General features: G+C 46.5%; 1 protein-coding gene and 1 long non-coding RNA gene across 3 annotated transcripts in view; one reads left to right on the top strand and one right to left on the bottom strand.

Annotated features, from left to right (window-relative positions):
• The window catches only part of NGF (nerve growth factor), a 56,220-nt gene extending 40,723 nt beyond the window's left edge, over window positions 1-15,497 (top strand). For both annotated transcript variants that reach the window (XM_060401472.1, XM_004002369.5), the window contains exons 2-3: window positions 5,773-5,896; window positions 14,605-15,497. In XM_060401472.1, the coding sequence (XP_060257455.1) occupies window positions 14,617-15,342 (726 nt within the window). In that variant the 5' untranslated portion in view covers window positions 5,773-5,896; window positions 14,605-14,616 and the 3' untranslated portion in view covers window positions 15,343-15,497. The remainder of the gene's footprint in view (window positions 1-5,772; window positions 5,897-14,604) is intronic.
• LOC114113172 (uncharacterized) overlaps window positions 1-16,229 on the bottom strand; it is a 262,429-nt gene that overhangs the window by 54,393 nt on the left and 191,807 nt on the right. The window lies entirely within an intron of this gene.

The following is a 16,229-nucleotide window of genomic DNA, read 5'->3' as shown; positions in this document are numbered from 1 at the left end:
CTGTGGATGTTAAGCTGGTCTTAATTTCTGAAGTTACATCTGAACTGCATTATAGACTTATGTATTGTAACATTGCTTGACCTGTTGCTTGGAAAACGTACCACACACTGAGAGGAAAAGGCCTGCTCAAGAAGAGCTGAGGATAGTTAATCTGATAAAGCAAATGGAATAAAGAGCTTGGATCCCAGTTGGCTCTCATTGACAGCGTTTTGTTTTCATTCACGTATTCCATCCCAGGTGGTCATCTCGATCTACAGTAGGCTGGAGGCCTTGGTAGGCACTGATATTATTGGATGCAAACCTTGATTCCAACCAACCCTAGAGTTTGCCCTTTTCCCCAGTACTTCTGTCTGCTCTTAGTCCCAAGTACGCAAACAATAGCCAGGAAAAGCCCAGCATAGAACTGAAATGGATCTTTTTCTTGTGGTTTAAGAATCAGCCAGTTGGAACTGAGGAGATATTTTCTTAGGGTTGCAGAAAAGTATGAAAAACTCTTGGATTGTTTTTGGCACTCAAATGTAGATCATAGATATATCATTAGTATTACTAAGCTGATGGGCTACACTACAAGGACTGTTATTTAGTAGCACATTCTTGCAAAAATGTATTGGCTTCAGCTCTGTTATGGAAGGCTGCTGTGTTAGATATCTTACCTTCTGCCACATTCGTGTCGTTGTGATTACGCATGTTATGAAAACCTCTCAATGCACTGACATTGCATAGTTTGTGAGTCCACAACTCATAGATCCAGTCGGGCAAGCACCATGACAACTGTGTCCCACCACACACCCAGAAGGCTACACACATTTGTACCAAATGCTGATTGATTCTGAACCTCAAGGTCAGCACCAGGATGATTTCTTCCTTGAGCTGCCTCTCCGGGGAACTGCTAGGAAGAGTTTGTAATTCATCTGAGAATCTCTGAAAGAGCCATAGGACCATTTCTCTTTGAGAGAAATGTGTTAAGACACTTCAGAATTGTCAGCATTGAAACTTTCAGTCAAAAAACAGAATAGCGGTTTTGCTGAACCTGAATATCTTCCTAAGTCCTGTTGCCAGATGCACTATTTTCCTATCGGTTGTGCCAAAACCACTAAATAGTTAAAACATGTCAAATCATCTCGAAACGGCCAAAACTGATTTTTTTTCCCCAAAGAAAGAGCTCCCAGTCAGCAAACCTCACAGTCATATTCCATACTAAAAAATGTCTGATTAGGCTAAAAATTAGAAAAAGAGACTTTCAATGTAAAAGATTTCAGATTTTCTTTGTGTATAGGCTCAGACTGAGAACTAACAGAGAGAGGGAAGAATTAAGGGGAACAGTTACAGCAATGAAAACCACAGCGACAGCACCAACAGTTATTATTATGCCCTCAGCAACATGTTCTTGCTGCCCAACCTCCCTAGCGAGTTTTCCCAGCTCACAGAACTCCAGCAGGTGGAATTCAGGAGGGAGGGGGCTGAAGCTCACGCCATCTACTCTAGCATTTTGATGTGAAGTAAGCTGGTCTTAGGACTAGCCATTGGGTCCCAGTACCTGTGAGGGATGAGTGGTCTAAGAAGTCTTTTTGGTCAAGCATCTCCCAATTTTTGTTTTTAAAAATGTCAGCAAATAGTCCTTGGGCTTGATAATAAGCTAATCATAGCTCCAACACCAAAGAACATTTTAAGTGGTGTGCAGGAGTTAAAAAAAGAAAAAAACTTTCAAAATTCACAAATGTCAATTATACCTAGATAATTCTGGGGATGGAGTGTGGGAAGGGGAGGCAGGGACAACTTCCCCTCAAGAGTCTGCGAGCTATATGCTCACGCATTCTTGTTGCCTATGGTGTGACCATACCTGCACTTTATATTTTCTGAGATATGTTCATTTCTTGATCATTTTTCTTCATTGCTAGCTCATCAAAGCCAGTGTCAAGTTTTCCATTCATCCTATGCAGCCATGATTCTCAGCCCTGACCTTTCCTCGGGGTCACCTTGGAAGCTTTACAAAATATAGTTTGTATTTCAAAACTAACCAAAATATCATTGAGACCTTATGAGAGTGAAAGGGAGGCTGAGACAAGTGTCAACCAAGAGGGCCATACAAACATGCTCAACTTCAGGGGGTCTTCAGAAGAACTTTAGCTCCAGCTGACTCAAGGCTGATTGATCTGGGGTTCTGAGGCATGATCTAGACATAATGTCAATTGTGATATGGAAAGTTATGGTCAAGCAGGCAGCCTGCAGAAGTATTCTGACTCTTGAGTTGTCACTCTCTCTCAGCCCTGACTCCCTCACTCCAGGGGGAGATTGCATTCGGAGGGGGTCCAGAGCGGAACCCTCCAAAACAGTGCTTCTGAAACATAGGTATGCATCAGTATCAGCAGTAGGGATTAAAACTCAGATTTGCTGGGTTTCACTAAGCATGGCTAGGCCTATGGTAGCATATACATTTCTAAGAAATTCTGAGATATTGCTAGTATTATGGTAGACCTCACTTTGAGAAACAGTGCTTTAAAGTCTGAGACCCAGCATTATCCTGGTCTAGAAGGAATACCAGATTACGGTAGTATTCCTTCATGCCCTGAAGGAGGAATAGAATATGGTCCTGAGATGAGCTGGGATTTATTTCCATGCATTTATAAAAGTGAAAAAGCTCTCTGATTAAGTGATTACTGCATGAGAAAAGACAAGGTTTTAAAAATAGATATGCATTTGGGGCTGTTTGTTCCTAATATCATTGCATTAGAAATTGGTAATATTTAAATCAGATTTAATTTTAGAGCCCCAACCTTCACTAGCATGAGACTAAAAACAATGACAATAATATCTATGACAATCACTTAGGATTTCAGTATTCTGGGCAGGAAACTGTGGTCTCCAGTAGCAAACTACCTATACCTACACTGAACAAGAGAAGACCAAAGGAGATGCAAGACAGGGTCTCAAAGAGAGCGATCAGACATCTAGATGTGGTTGGCAGGGGGCCCTGGAATGCAAAGGGGACTATTGCGGTCAATCTACAGCCCATCCCCCAAGAAGGCAGTTCTGCCTAGGAGTTGTGGAATGTTTGATTTAGATCAACCATCCCTCCCCTTCAAATCAGCTAGACTGGAGGCCACCCTGGCATATAGTGGAATATATAGAATGTTTTCAGAGTCACTGTTGCTTCCCTGATTGTTCGCTAGATTTAAGTAGAGGCTTTTGTGTCACATTGGAAGGTATAGTCAGCAGGTAGGCCACAGCAGTGAGTTCTGCATGCTCATAAGTTCCTTCTATTGCTGTATAAGAACACCACATATTCTTCTCACCCTCCCCAACACCCCCTCCTAAGCCATGTGGGACTTCTGGGGCTCTGTGATAGCTTTCCTTCCCTTCTTCCCTGATGCAGTCCTATTCATCCTTAAGAACCCTGCTCAGATGTTACTTCCTCTATGACCTGGCCGGATAAAGTGAATTCTTCCCTCTGCTGTTTCCCACATCATGTCAGAATTATCTACCATACTTAGTACATTGTGCTTTAAATGCTGTTCATGTATTTGCTTTCCTCACCTCTAGCTTCTTTGCTCTTGGATGTTGTGCTTACGTCTCATTCTTGTGTCCCTAGTACCTAGCACAGTGGCTGGTGTGGTGCCTGCAAGTTTAGAGTTTAAACAATGAAATAAATGAATCCCAGTGTTTGTACAGAAAGGAAAGCATTCCTTAGATGCTCAGTATGGGTGCAGATTGGAAATATTAGTGCCCATAGACTCACAGCGATCAGAGCTTCAGGGGACCTTAGTTAGCATTCCTATTGGTTCCTCATCTGTGGAGAAGGATCAGCGAGGCCTAAAGATACTTGGCAACTTGGGCCAGGACAAAGCTCTGTAGTTTCCAGTCTGGTGACCAGTCAGATTTGGTCAAACACCCAGTTGAAGGGTTTGTGGACCAGATCGATCAGATCCTGTTCCGTGAGTGATGGAACCAGATCCCGGAATGCCCACCTCCTCCTACCTGGAGGACCTGCTGTCCTCCCCCTCCTGTGCTCAGTTCAACCATGATTCAGGGTGAACAAGGCCTTTGCTTCAAAATCTAACTTTTTTTTAGTGTTTGAGTAAGTGTTCATCTCTAGGCCTCAACCCCAATTGAGGTTTGGAAGCTATTTCTGGTACTTCTGAAGAAAAAGGATATTTTAAGTAGAGTGGGTAAGAAAGAGAAAAGATAACATCCCAGTCCTTAATTTCACAATTTGCAGCAGCAGGAAAATCACTCCATGCCCTTTCCACCACCTTGTCCTCCAGCTCCTCTGCATGATCAGGGATTTGGGGGCTGTGGTGTCTTCACCGACCTTTGCTGCGGTAGTTCAAGCTGAGAGTGGGTGTTGCAGGGAGACGGAGAAGGGGGTCCACGCTAGGAAAAGGCACGCTGGGAAAGGGGGGTTGAGGAGCTGAAAAGATAATCTAGATAGGAGAGATACAGGTGTCATTTTGGAACTTTTTTTTTGGCGGGGGGAGCTATCCACACCTACAATAAAATTCTACGGTAGACATTAATAGTTCACTCACTCATTTGTAAAAATATCTCATGTCTCCCTCCAGCTTAAAGCCTTCCGCTCCTCTCCCATTGCCTAAGGGGTGAAACCGTAGTTGTCACTACACCCCTGCACACGTAGCTGCCCACTACATTCTTCTCTCTCTCCAGTTCATTTCTTAGGTCTCTTTCCTACATGCTCGGCATCTTTGACTTGTTTCGACCCCCCAGGACCTTTGCACTTACTGTTTCTTCTGCCTGAAATGCTGTCTCCCCCATTCCTTCTCATCTTTCAGATCTCAACTTGAAGATCATTTCTTCAGAGATGGAAGACCATTTCCACTAAGCATCCTCTCTTTAGTGGCCCTTCACTACACCCAGCCATCACCCTCTATCATCCTATCCTGCTTACCTGCAGGGCATGTAGAGAATATAAGATGTTATGTTTATTTATATAAGACTGTAAACTCCATGGAGTACAGACCTCGTTGATCTTACTCACTGCTGGGTCCCTAGCACCTAGGACAGTATTTGGTACATGGTAGAAATACGTGCTCAGGAAATATTGTTGAATGAATGAGTGAAGTGCCTACGTATACAAGGTTTATAAAGGTAAAAGGAGAATAGAAACCTAATTGCTTCCAGGAACTACAACCTAAAACTGAATAGAACTTTTTCTCTCATTGCACCAGCTCCCTAGCTCCTGATTCCTAAAATGCGTCTTTGCTAAACTTTGATCTCTGAGATTGTCATCCTAGTTCCGTAAGAGCTCTCTGTTATCTATCAAGTGGTTAAGTTGTCTTGCTTTCCACCATGACTTGGTCTGGAGTTTCATCAAGGCACCAGCTTGTTCTTCATTGTCAGGACTTTATCTTCTGAATAATTTACCTTAGGTATACTGGTCCAGAGTTGGGTATGCTATATCTCTGTGTATAATGTACAGGAGGATTCCATTTTGATGCTGGATTAGGGACCTGTTAGAGCTGGACTCTGATGTGGGACTAGAAGTGCCTACACAGGGCATAAGATCAACCATAGACAGTGTCCAGGGAGATACCAAGAGTTCTGGCACCAGAATGAGAGGTGGGTGCCGCCCCACATCTGGGCAAGGTCAAGCCCCTGGCAATTTCAGTAGCTGAGCTCCAGCTTCTTTGGCTCTGATGCTGGCAGAGTCCCAACACTCAGGAAAATGAGGTTTATCCTCTTGCTTGGGGCACAGCTACCCATCTGCTAGACAATGCGCTGAAGCACCCATCTAATGCCAGCTCTCTCCTCCCACAGAGTCCTGGCCTGGGGTCGTGCAGTCCAAGGGGCTGGATGGCATGCTGGACCCAAGCTCAGCTCAGCGTCTGGGCCCAATAACGGCTTTTCCAAGGGAGCAGCTTTCTGTCCTGGCCACACTAAGGTAAGCACCCACAGGGCATCTGGTTCACCAAGGTTCCTAGTTCTAGAGATGCCAGGCTAGCTGGAAACAAGCCTGCAGCTGAGGATGGGACTTTAGTGCTAGCTGTCAATCAGAAGGGTCCCGGGTGGCTCCTAGTGATGCCCCACATGTGGCCCCCCGAGCCTGTCTGAAGAGGATGTCACTCTTGCTTTCAGGCTGGTCCCACAGTTTTCAGGGACATGATTAGACACTGAGCCACCCTGTCTAAAGGATCAGAATACAGGACCTCCAAGAGACAGACAGCACCAGACCCTCCATACAGCTCTTGATCTGTCTGAACAAGTGATCTTAGGAGACTGAAGGTCCCTGATCACCCTTCATGCCCTTGCCTGTGGAGTGGAGGGTAGGGAGAGCTCCAAGTCTGGAAACAAGGGTGAGTTCCTCTTCCACGAGGCTTCTGCCTGTGGTCAAGATGTTTACTCTCAACTGTGTCTCAGTTTCCTTCTCTATAAAATGGGAAGAATAAGATCCACCTGCCAGATTTGTTGTGCTGGGTAATGAGACAATTATGCCCAATAAACTGATAAGATGTAATTATGATCTCTCCTCATTCATTTTAAGATGTCTCTAAGAATTCAGATAAGTAGATTCCGTTTCCACTCTGCCCTGAAGTAGACGATAAATCCACAGGTACCTGCACCTGCTAGCAGTTTCTGACTGCGTACTTCTGTCATGGGCATTTTAGGCGCTTTTGGATCAAGCCTACATGATGTTGAGAAAACCTGATAAACCAGATAAAATAACTAAGTACCTAATTACTCCCTGGATCTGGATTTATGGCTTCAGGAAGGTAAAACTTACAGCCTGCTGAACGGGATTTTCATTTTGATGTTGGAGGCTGAATAAATGCAGCCCAGGATCTATTAGTTATAGTGTGTGTGCAGCCTCAGCCCTCTTGCCTCCAGAACAGCTGAGGCAGAGCAATGCCAAGTGCCCGCATGCAGAGCCTGCCACTCACTAGCTGCATAACCCCAGGTCACCATGCCTCTCCGAGGTCCATTTCTCTCCTCTCTAAGATTCAAGGATTGGACAGGATGTTGTTGCTAGGTCACTAAGTTGTGTCCAGCTCTTTGCAACCCCATGAACTGTAGCACGCCAGGCTTCCTTGTCCTTCACTATCTCCAGGAGTTTGCTCAAACTCATGTCCATTGAATCATTGATACCATTCAACCATCTCATCCTTTGCCACCCCCTTCTCTTCCCCTCAATCTTCCCCAGCATCAGAGTCTTTTCCAATGAGCCAGCTCTTTGCATCAGGTGGCCAAAGTATTGGAGTTTTAGCTTCAGCAACAGTTCTTCCAATGAATATTCACTAGGCCCCTCAGCTTCCCAGGCAGAAATCCCTGAGGCTGCCACAGAGAAAGGCACTGACAGTATAAAATTCAGCTCCGCTGCTAGCATCTCCCAGGCTGAATTTATTATGGGGAAGCATGAACTGGAAGGCATGTCAGAGCTGATCAAGTCCAGGGGTTCAATGCATTAGAATCTGCATTGATTTTAGCCCCTGGAAGGCTTATTAAACTACAGACTGGAGGGCCCATCCCCAGAGTCTCTGATTCAGTAAGTTTGGTGTGGGGACCGAAAAACTTGCATTTCCCACAGCTTTTCTCCCAAGAAAAGATTTCCTTTAGGACTGATTTCCTTTAGGATTGACTGATTTGATCTCTTTGTGTCCAAGGGACTCTCAAGACTCTTCTCCAGCACCACAATTCATAAGCATCAGTTATTCAGCACTCAGCCTTCCTTATGATCCAGTTCTCACCTCCATGCGTAAATAATGGAAAAACCACAGCTTTGACTATATGGACCTCTGTCGGCAAAGCGATACCTCTGCTTTTTAATATGCTGTTTAGGTTTGTCATAGCTTTTCTTCCAAGAAAAGCTGTGGGAAATGCAAGTTTTCAGGCCCCACACCAAACTTACTGAATCAGAGACCCTGGGGATGGGCCCTCCGGTCTGTAGTTTAATAAGCCTTCCAAGGGCAAAAATCAATACAGATTATAATGCGTTGAACCTCTGGACTTGATCAGCACTGACGTGCCTTCCAGTTCATGCTTCCCCATAATAAATTCAGCCTGGGAGATGCTAGCAGAGGACCTGGATTTTATACCGTCAGTGCCTTTCTCTGTGGCAGCCTCAGGGATTTCTGCCTGAGAAGCTGAGGGGCCCTAAAATTCCTCTCTCACTCCACGCAGGCCCCAACAACCAACTGTGTCCCAGTCTTTAGAGCTGAAGACAGCAGTCAGTTTACATTTGGAGTGGAGGCCAAGTGTAAAACACGAAATGACTCCTGACCCACACTCTAATGTGGCGAATGAGATGGAGAAGGAGGCTGGATTTTCTCAGCCACAAGGATTTCCTCTCCAGCTAGCATTTCGTGACCCTGGTTCACCAATATAATCGCTAGTCTAAGAATCACTAACAGCTCCCTCTCAGCACTCCTCCAGCCCAGGCAGGGATTCTCTCACTCCCTCTACAAGGCATGTCCAAAGGCACACTCACCGAAAGGCACTGGCTGTCTTGCCCACAGAGATGGACCAGTTACTTAGCTCTGCCCAGCAGCTTTGCCACCTATTCAGGTGAGAACACCTATGTGAAATCATCCACCTGGTGCAGGAAATTTCTCTTATTCCTGGAGTATGTGAATGACTGGAAAACCACAGAATGTACCTCCAGCCCAGAAGAGGGCAAGGAAGCTGGGTGGCCCTTGAATAGACGGAAGTAGGCCCCCGGCGGGTCCCCCTACTCTTAGTCATTTATCTTTCATTCTGGTAGGAGCAGGACAAACACAGACATTCACACATTAAACAGAACATGTTCCGTCCTGCAAGCCCCTAATTGCATCTTCCCCAGGTAATCTTTCTACTACTCACAGGTCTCTGCTTAGTGAAACCCCAGTGAGGGCTGTCACCACTTCAGAAGTAAGGCTTCGAAGTTTGTTTTAAAAATAAATAAATAAAACTCCTCCCTGGTTCACATCAACCAAGGAGAGAATATTCTTTTGTGAACTGTGCCTTGTACTTTAAATCACTAGAATAAAATATGTACTAATTTTTTCTTTCATTTCTTATCTACTCATTATTTTTTAAACAAAAGATTTTTTTTAAAAAAGATTATAGGTGCCTACTATTATGAGTAAGTCAATTTAGGAAAAAAAAAATCCTTTTGCTCTAAAGCCTAAAGGAGAGATATATTTGCAACATTTTAAAATCTTAATGAAACAATAAAGCAATCTCTTCATGATGCAAATCTCCATTGTGTTCAAATACCCCCAGTGAGGACAGGTTAGGGGCTTCCCAGGTGGCTGAATGGTCAAGAATCCGCCTTCCAATGCAGGAGGTGCAGGTTGGATCCCTGGGTGGGGAAGATTCCCTATAGAAGGAAATGGCCAACCCACTCCAGTATTCTTGCCTGGGAAATCTTATGGACAGAGGAGGCTGGCAGGATACAGTCCATGGGGTTGCAGAAGAGTTGGACATGACTTACCAAATAAACAACCACCACAAACACGGGTTACCTTGACAGTGTATTGAGGAGCAGCATTAGACTTTAAGAACTCCATGTAGTCAATTGAGTAGAACCAGCAGAGTTCTAGGCAGAGCAGAAAACTTTATAATTGCTTACACTCAGAGTGTCAGAGCTGAAAGATACCATAAACAGATGGAGAAATGAAGGGACACAGGAGGAACAGACTTGTTCACACACCCAGACTCTTAGAGGTGGAGCTCCTTGTGAGGGTTAGGTCACCTGCACGGGAAAAGATGAACAGGATGTGCTTCTGCCTCCAGGGACTTTGCCCTTTAGGAGGGAGGATAAGAGCAGAATACAATGCTGTAAGAGAATTTTAAGGAAATGCTTCTCCTTTATGGAGAAGGAAGAGAGTTGGTTTCTCTGAAAACAGGAAAAGCTCCCCAATGAACGTGGCATTTAAGCGGACTCTTGTAGCCAACGGGGACTCTTGAAGCCGACAGGAAGGACTCTGACCAGCAGAGGTGGGGAGCAGGAAAGGCACTGGTCAGTAGGGGGAGGGGAAAAGGGGAGAACGCCTGGCACAGAAGAGTCTGAACTGAGGGCAGCGGCGGGGAAGCACAGAGCCGGCACAGCCTGTGAGGAGACCTGTTTGCCAGGAATGCAAAATATGTGGAGGGAGTAGATGGAAGGCAGGGTCTATCTGCCAGGCTGAGCAGTCCTAGTGGCTCCCTAGACAACTGCTCACCTCTGGATCTCCTGAGCATGGTGATGTGATCAGAGTAGTGCTTCAGCAAGTTAAATGGAGCAACCAGGGATGGTAGGCAACCAGGACATAAGTTGGGAGACGGTTGCATACCTGAACCAGGAACACAGAGGTGAGGACAAAAAGCACAGTTTCAAAAGATGACACTAAAACAGACAAAAAGGGCTGGATGAAAGGCAGAGAGGAAAACGCAGAGTCCAGTGAGGAGCTGAGGCCTGGAGCTGGCAAATGAAGCAAATGGTGGTTCCAGGAATAGAAAACAGAGATGCAGAGAAACATGTTTAGGAGGATGGGGAGAGAGGCTCACAAGAGATAGTAGCTGTGAAACTACTTTCATAAATTATCAAGTGGCCCAAAATGGGGCAGCTGCTTTTGAGTAAAGAGAAAGGAGAGGATGGTGGTCCTAGTGGGGACGTTGAAAATGAAGGTTCTTGTTTAGGACAGCTTGGTTTTAAAACGTCGACACCCGTGGGGAGTTGCCTATCATGAAACTGGGAGTTCAGAACTGGCTTTCCAAGGGGGCATTGGACCAGAGATCTTGGCATGGGCATCAACTGCACAGACATTTCAGTTGACTCTCTAGAAGAGGATGAGCTCAGCCAAGGGGAGACTGTAGAGTGAGGTGGGAGCCTCTGGTAATGGGAAATAGGGAGCAGTGCGTCCTTATTATCATCAAATACATTTGATGAGTACATTGTAGTCTTTTCATTTCCGTATCCAAAGTTTTTAGTGTTATTAATATGGATATGAAGGGATGAATTTCCATTTCATTTCTTCTCCCTTCATCTACCTGATGAGAGAGATAATGTTTCTGAGAAGCAGAAAGAAATGAAACAAGAAAGGGAGCGAAAGCCCAAGGCTTGAATTAGCAGCCAACTGACTAATCAGCTGGACATTTATCTGCGAGACCATCAGCCTGCAGAACCAGTGGCGGCCAAAAAGCCAGATGCGTCACTGCCTTCTCTGCATGGCTGGTGGGAGAACTGGAGCAAACACAAACATTTTTTGAAGTAACCAAAGAGAAAAGAATTTGGTGGTTTTATTCTTGGTATCTCACCAAAGAGCTGTCTAGCAGCTGAAGAGAAGCACATTACCGAGAAGAAGAATGCACTGCTTTAAAACCGATTAGGAATGCAACATGTGGTCATACGCACAGCATCCAAAGGAAACCAGGCGTCATGGTGGAGAGAAGGCAGATGGCGAGCTGCTGCGGACATCCCCATTCACGCTCTCACTCACTCCCCTTGTAGAGTTTGAGGACCTTCTACACGCCAGGCACTGCGCACGGCCCCAGGAGACTCAGATGGCACCACTTCCAAAGTGCTCTGAGGGAAACAGAGAAGTAAACCATGATTTGCAACACAAGGAGAGGTAACAGGGTTAAGCACAAACCATTAGAGCAAAAAGGGGTAGAAAAAACCATATTTTTGTTTGTTTATTTTTCCATGAACAAGTATCAACTTTTATTCAATAAAATTAACTGGTGAGAGAACCAGTAAGATGGTATGACCAAGTCCAAGGAGAACTCAAAGAACAGACATGTAAATGTAAATACTGCTGCTGCTGCTGCTAAGCCGCTTTAGTCGTGTCCGACTCTGAGCGACCCCAGAGACGGCAGCCCACCAGGCTCCCCCGTCCCTGGGATTCTCCAGGCAAGAACACTGGAGTGGGTTGCCATTTCCTTCTCCAGTGCATGAAAGTGGAAAGTGAAAGTGAAGTCGTTCAGTCGTGTCCAACTCTTCGCGACCCCATGGACTGCAGCCCACCAGGCTCCCCGTCCATGGGATTATCCAGGCAAGAGTACTGGAGCGGGCTGCGATTGCCTTCACTAAAGAACATGGAAATGAATTTGCTGAAACGCTACAAAATTGGACAGCAGCCAGAGACAATCATGAACAGACAATATCCGCACCCCCCATCACCGACCCCGAACAATCACATACATTTATATCATTTAAATTAGCTTAACAATAATCAATTACAGAGAACAGAAGGGGCGCCCCCAGCAGGAACACTCTGTGATTGTATTTTTCTCATTTTTGATGCCTCTCATGACATTTCCATCAAAAAAAGTAAATCTATTAAGTCTCATCCACTAGCCATGCAGGTGGATGAGACAGGCTCTGCCCTCTAGGACCTTACATATAACTAGTGGGGAGATAGTCTCAAATCACTAGGCTTGAAAAGAAGCCTGACTGAAGTAAACCTAGGTGCTATGAAAAGACGTGGACGGAGTGTGCTCCAAGAACAAATTAGCAGCAATATAACTGAAGAAAACAAAGTCTTTGATCACAGGACATTGGAATGACTCAGAATTAAATAGCTGTATACTGCTAAGTCACTTCAGTCGTGTCCAACTCTGTGAGACCCCATAGACGGTAGCCCACCAGGCTCCCCCATCCCTGGGGTTCTCCAGGCAAGAATACTGGAGTGGGTTGCCATTTCCTTCTCCAGGGCATGAAAGTGAAAAGTAAAAGTGAAGTCGCTCAGCTGTGTCTGACTCTTAGCAACCCCATGGATTGTAGCCCACCAGGCTCCTCCATCCATGGGATTTTCCAGGCAAGAGTACTGGAGTGGGGTGCCATTGCCTTCTCCAAATAGGTGTATAAGCACCTATTTAATCCTAACAACAGCCCTGTGAAATAGAGTTTGTGGTGGTTTAGTTGCTAAGTCGTGTCCAACTCTTTGCAACCCCATGGGCTGTAGCCCATCAGGCTCCTCTGTCCATGGAATTTTTTCAGGCAAGAATACTGGAGTGGGTTGCCGTTTCCTTCTCCTGGGGTTATCTTCTTGACCCAGAGATCAAACCCATGGACCCATGCCTCCTGCACTGCAGGTGGATTCTTTCCAGCTGAGCCACCAGAAAAGCCCTGAAATAATGTTTATTGCCTGCTTTTTATCATTGAGGAAATCAGAGCTCAGAAACATTAAGTAGGTTTCTGCTAACAAGTAACAGGACTAACACTAGGTCCAGTGCAGAGTTCTTCTCATTACACTGATTTAGTAGAAAAGAACAAATACACACTTCTGAAGTTGAGAATGGGGAGAGATGGCTATTGGTTGGGTGATCTGAGAAGGTCTCAAGGAAGAGATGGTACCCATGCCAGGCTGGAAGAGTGGGCAGAGAGCAGAATGACCTGGGGGAGAGATATGGGGAGGGAGTGCATTGGAAGTTTAACACCCTGTCTAGGGGGTGCCTCTAACCCTACCAGGAAGATCTGGGGAAGCTTCCCAGAGGAGGTAACATCTGATACACATCTGCAAGTGTGTGTAGGAGCTCATCAAAAGTGAGCTCAAGAATGGAGCTAGTTTCACAGCAGGTTGCCCTGGGGGTGGTCGCTGGTAGGCAAGTCAGTACAGTTAGGTTCAGAGTCCCATCTGGCAGGAGCTCAAAAGGAGCCTGTACTGCTAGTGGGGACAGATGATTTACACTATTTGGTCTATTCTCACTTAAGATTAAATAATTTTTGAAAAGACACACTTAAAAATGAAAGAGAAAGTGGAGGAGGAAGGAAGGGTGGAAGGGTAGACTGGCTTAGTAAGGGGTCAGGTTTAGATTCTATTTCTGGTTCAGTTTTTGTAACTGTCGGCCTGTTACTTCATTTCTGTGGATCACTTTCCTCGCATATGAAAGGGAGATGATAAATCCTAACCTAAGTCACAAGCTAACAAGAAACTTGAAGTGAATGCATTTGAAAAGCTGAAAAACATCACTCATGAAAAGAGAAAACATTATCAATATTACAGGCATGCACCGGTGGCTGAATAGCTAGACTGGCTCAGACGTCCCAGAGCTATATACTTTTTTTTTTTTTTTTTTTTGCCAGACATGGATTGGCATGTTTGGATTTTCAATCATCAAATCTCAGAGCTGACCTGGTGCTCCTACCTGCAGAGGGTGGGTTCAAGGCTGAGGCTTCAAGATAAATCCCCAGCAGCCCTTCCCACTGCCTTCCCAGGGAATTCAAACCATTGGGCAGGCCACAGCGCTGGGAGAGGTGTCAGACTCACCTTCCCCAAGCCATTCTGCTGCACACACACCACCTGCCCGTGGTGAGACTGCCTCACTGGCGGGTGGAGAACTCGAGCGACTCTTTAAGCAGTACCACCCAGTTCATACCACAGCACTGGGCAGAATTTCTGGGACTCTGTCCGTTCTTTCCAGGAAAAGCTCACCCCTTCTAGATGAGGTGCCCAGACACCAGGTTGTCTGAGCCAGCCCTGTTTAAGCCTGTCACCCTAGCGTTACAGTCATAGCATCGCCTTTCACTCTCAAAAGGGTCCCAGTTTGAAATTCCAGGGTCACCTTGCCCTTAGCCACCAGGGGAAGCCTCCTTGTCATCCTCTGGGAAGGTCAACTCCGAAGTACCCAGAAACCACCCTCATCCAACGCTCAGCGCCCCGCGGAATAATCCTCATTTCTGTTTCATTCCAGGTGCATAGCGTAATGTCCATGTTGTTCTACACTCTGATCACAGCTCTTTTGATCGGCATACAGGCAGCACCGCACACCGAGAGCAATGTCCCAGCTGGACACGCCATCCCTCAAGCCCACTGGATTAAACTTCAGCATTCCCTTGACACAGTCCTCCGCAGAGCCCACAGCGCCCAGGCTGGGCCGATAGCCGCCAGGGTGGCAGGGCAGACCCACAACATCACTGTGGACCCCAAACTTTTTAAAAAGCGGCGACTGCGTTCACCTCGCGTGCTGTTCAGCACCCAGCCCCCACCTGTGGCCGCAGACACTCAGGATCTGGACTTCGAGGCGGGCGGGGCCGCCTCCTTCAACAGGACTCACAGGAGCAAGCGGTCGTCATCCCACCCCGTCTTTCACCGGGGGGAGTTCTCGGTGTGCGACAGCGTCAGCGTGTGGGTGGGGGACAAGACAACCGCCACGGACATCAAGGGCAAGGAGGTGATGGTGCTGGGAGAGGTGAACATCAACAACAGTGTATTCAAACAGTACTTTTTTGAGACCAAGTGCCGGGACCCCAACCCCGTGGACAGCGGGTGCCGAGGCATCGACGCGAAGCACTGGAACTCGTATTGTACCACGACCCACACCTTCGTCAAGGCGCTGACCATGGACGGCAAGCAGGCCGCCTGGCGGTTCATCCGGATCGACACGGCCTGCGTGTGTGTGCTCAGCAGGAAGACTGGGCGGAGAGCCTGACCTGCAGCAGCCCCCACCCTTCCTTGCTCCCCTCTACACTCTCCTGCGCCCCTCCCTACCTCAACCTGTAAATTATTTTAAATTATAAGGACTGCATGGTAATTTATAGTTTATACAGTTTTAAAAAATCATTATTTATTAAATTTTTGGAAGCAGCTTGTGTGCTGGCCCTCCAGTCATTCTGCCCAGGGTGACAGTTGCAAGTCTTGGTTCGGAGGCTGCAGGGAGGAGGGTCCACAGTACCCCCTGGCTTTTTCTCAGTGTGTGTGCGCTCATTCGTGTTTCCCTCTGTGTGACCCCATGGACTGTAGCCCACCAGGCTCCTCTGTCCATGGGATTTCCCAGGCAAGAATACTGCAGTAAGTTACTATGCCCTCCTCGAGGGGATCTTCCCGATCCAGAGGTTGAAACACCATCTCATGTATCTCCTCCATTGCAGGCAGAGCTTTATCACTGAGCCACCTGGGGTATCTTACTCTTTCTCTCAGACACACCTGTAACCCTCACCGACCCGTCACTCCCAGCCAGCCGTGCCACTTCAGGGAAAGCTAACTGGGTTCAGATATTAGCCTAAGCCGGGCATGATTAGGAAGGGACGTCTGTTGGATTGCAACTTTGTTCTGCATTCCAGAGCCAAAGATACCTAATCCTTGGATTACCTGCCCCACAGCCCAGATTCTTGAGCCTTGATTGCTTCATTTGGGGAAATTCATGGAGCCTCATTAGAAGGCAGATCCCTGCCGGGCATAGAGCTACCTCCCACCTCAGAAGGGCCCAGGCTGGGTCCTGGAAGGGCTCACTAGATGGATAGGAGGAGACTTGCACCAAAGACTGAGGCAGGCTCTTTTTGTGAGAGGATGATCTGCTTTTTTTTTTTTTTTTTTTTT

Source organism: Ovis aries, chromosome 1 (assembly GCF_016772045.2).
Source record: "Ovis aries strain OAR_USU_Benz2616 breed Rambouillet chromosome 1, ARS-UI_Ramb_v3.0, whole genome shotgun sequence".
Taxonomy (NCBI): Eukaryota; Metazoa; Chordata; class Mammalia; order Artiodactyla; family Bovidae; genus Ovis; species Ovis aries.
This window is presented reverse-complemented; position numbering and strand designations above follow the sequence as displayed.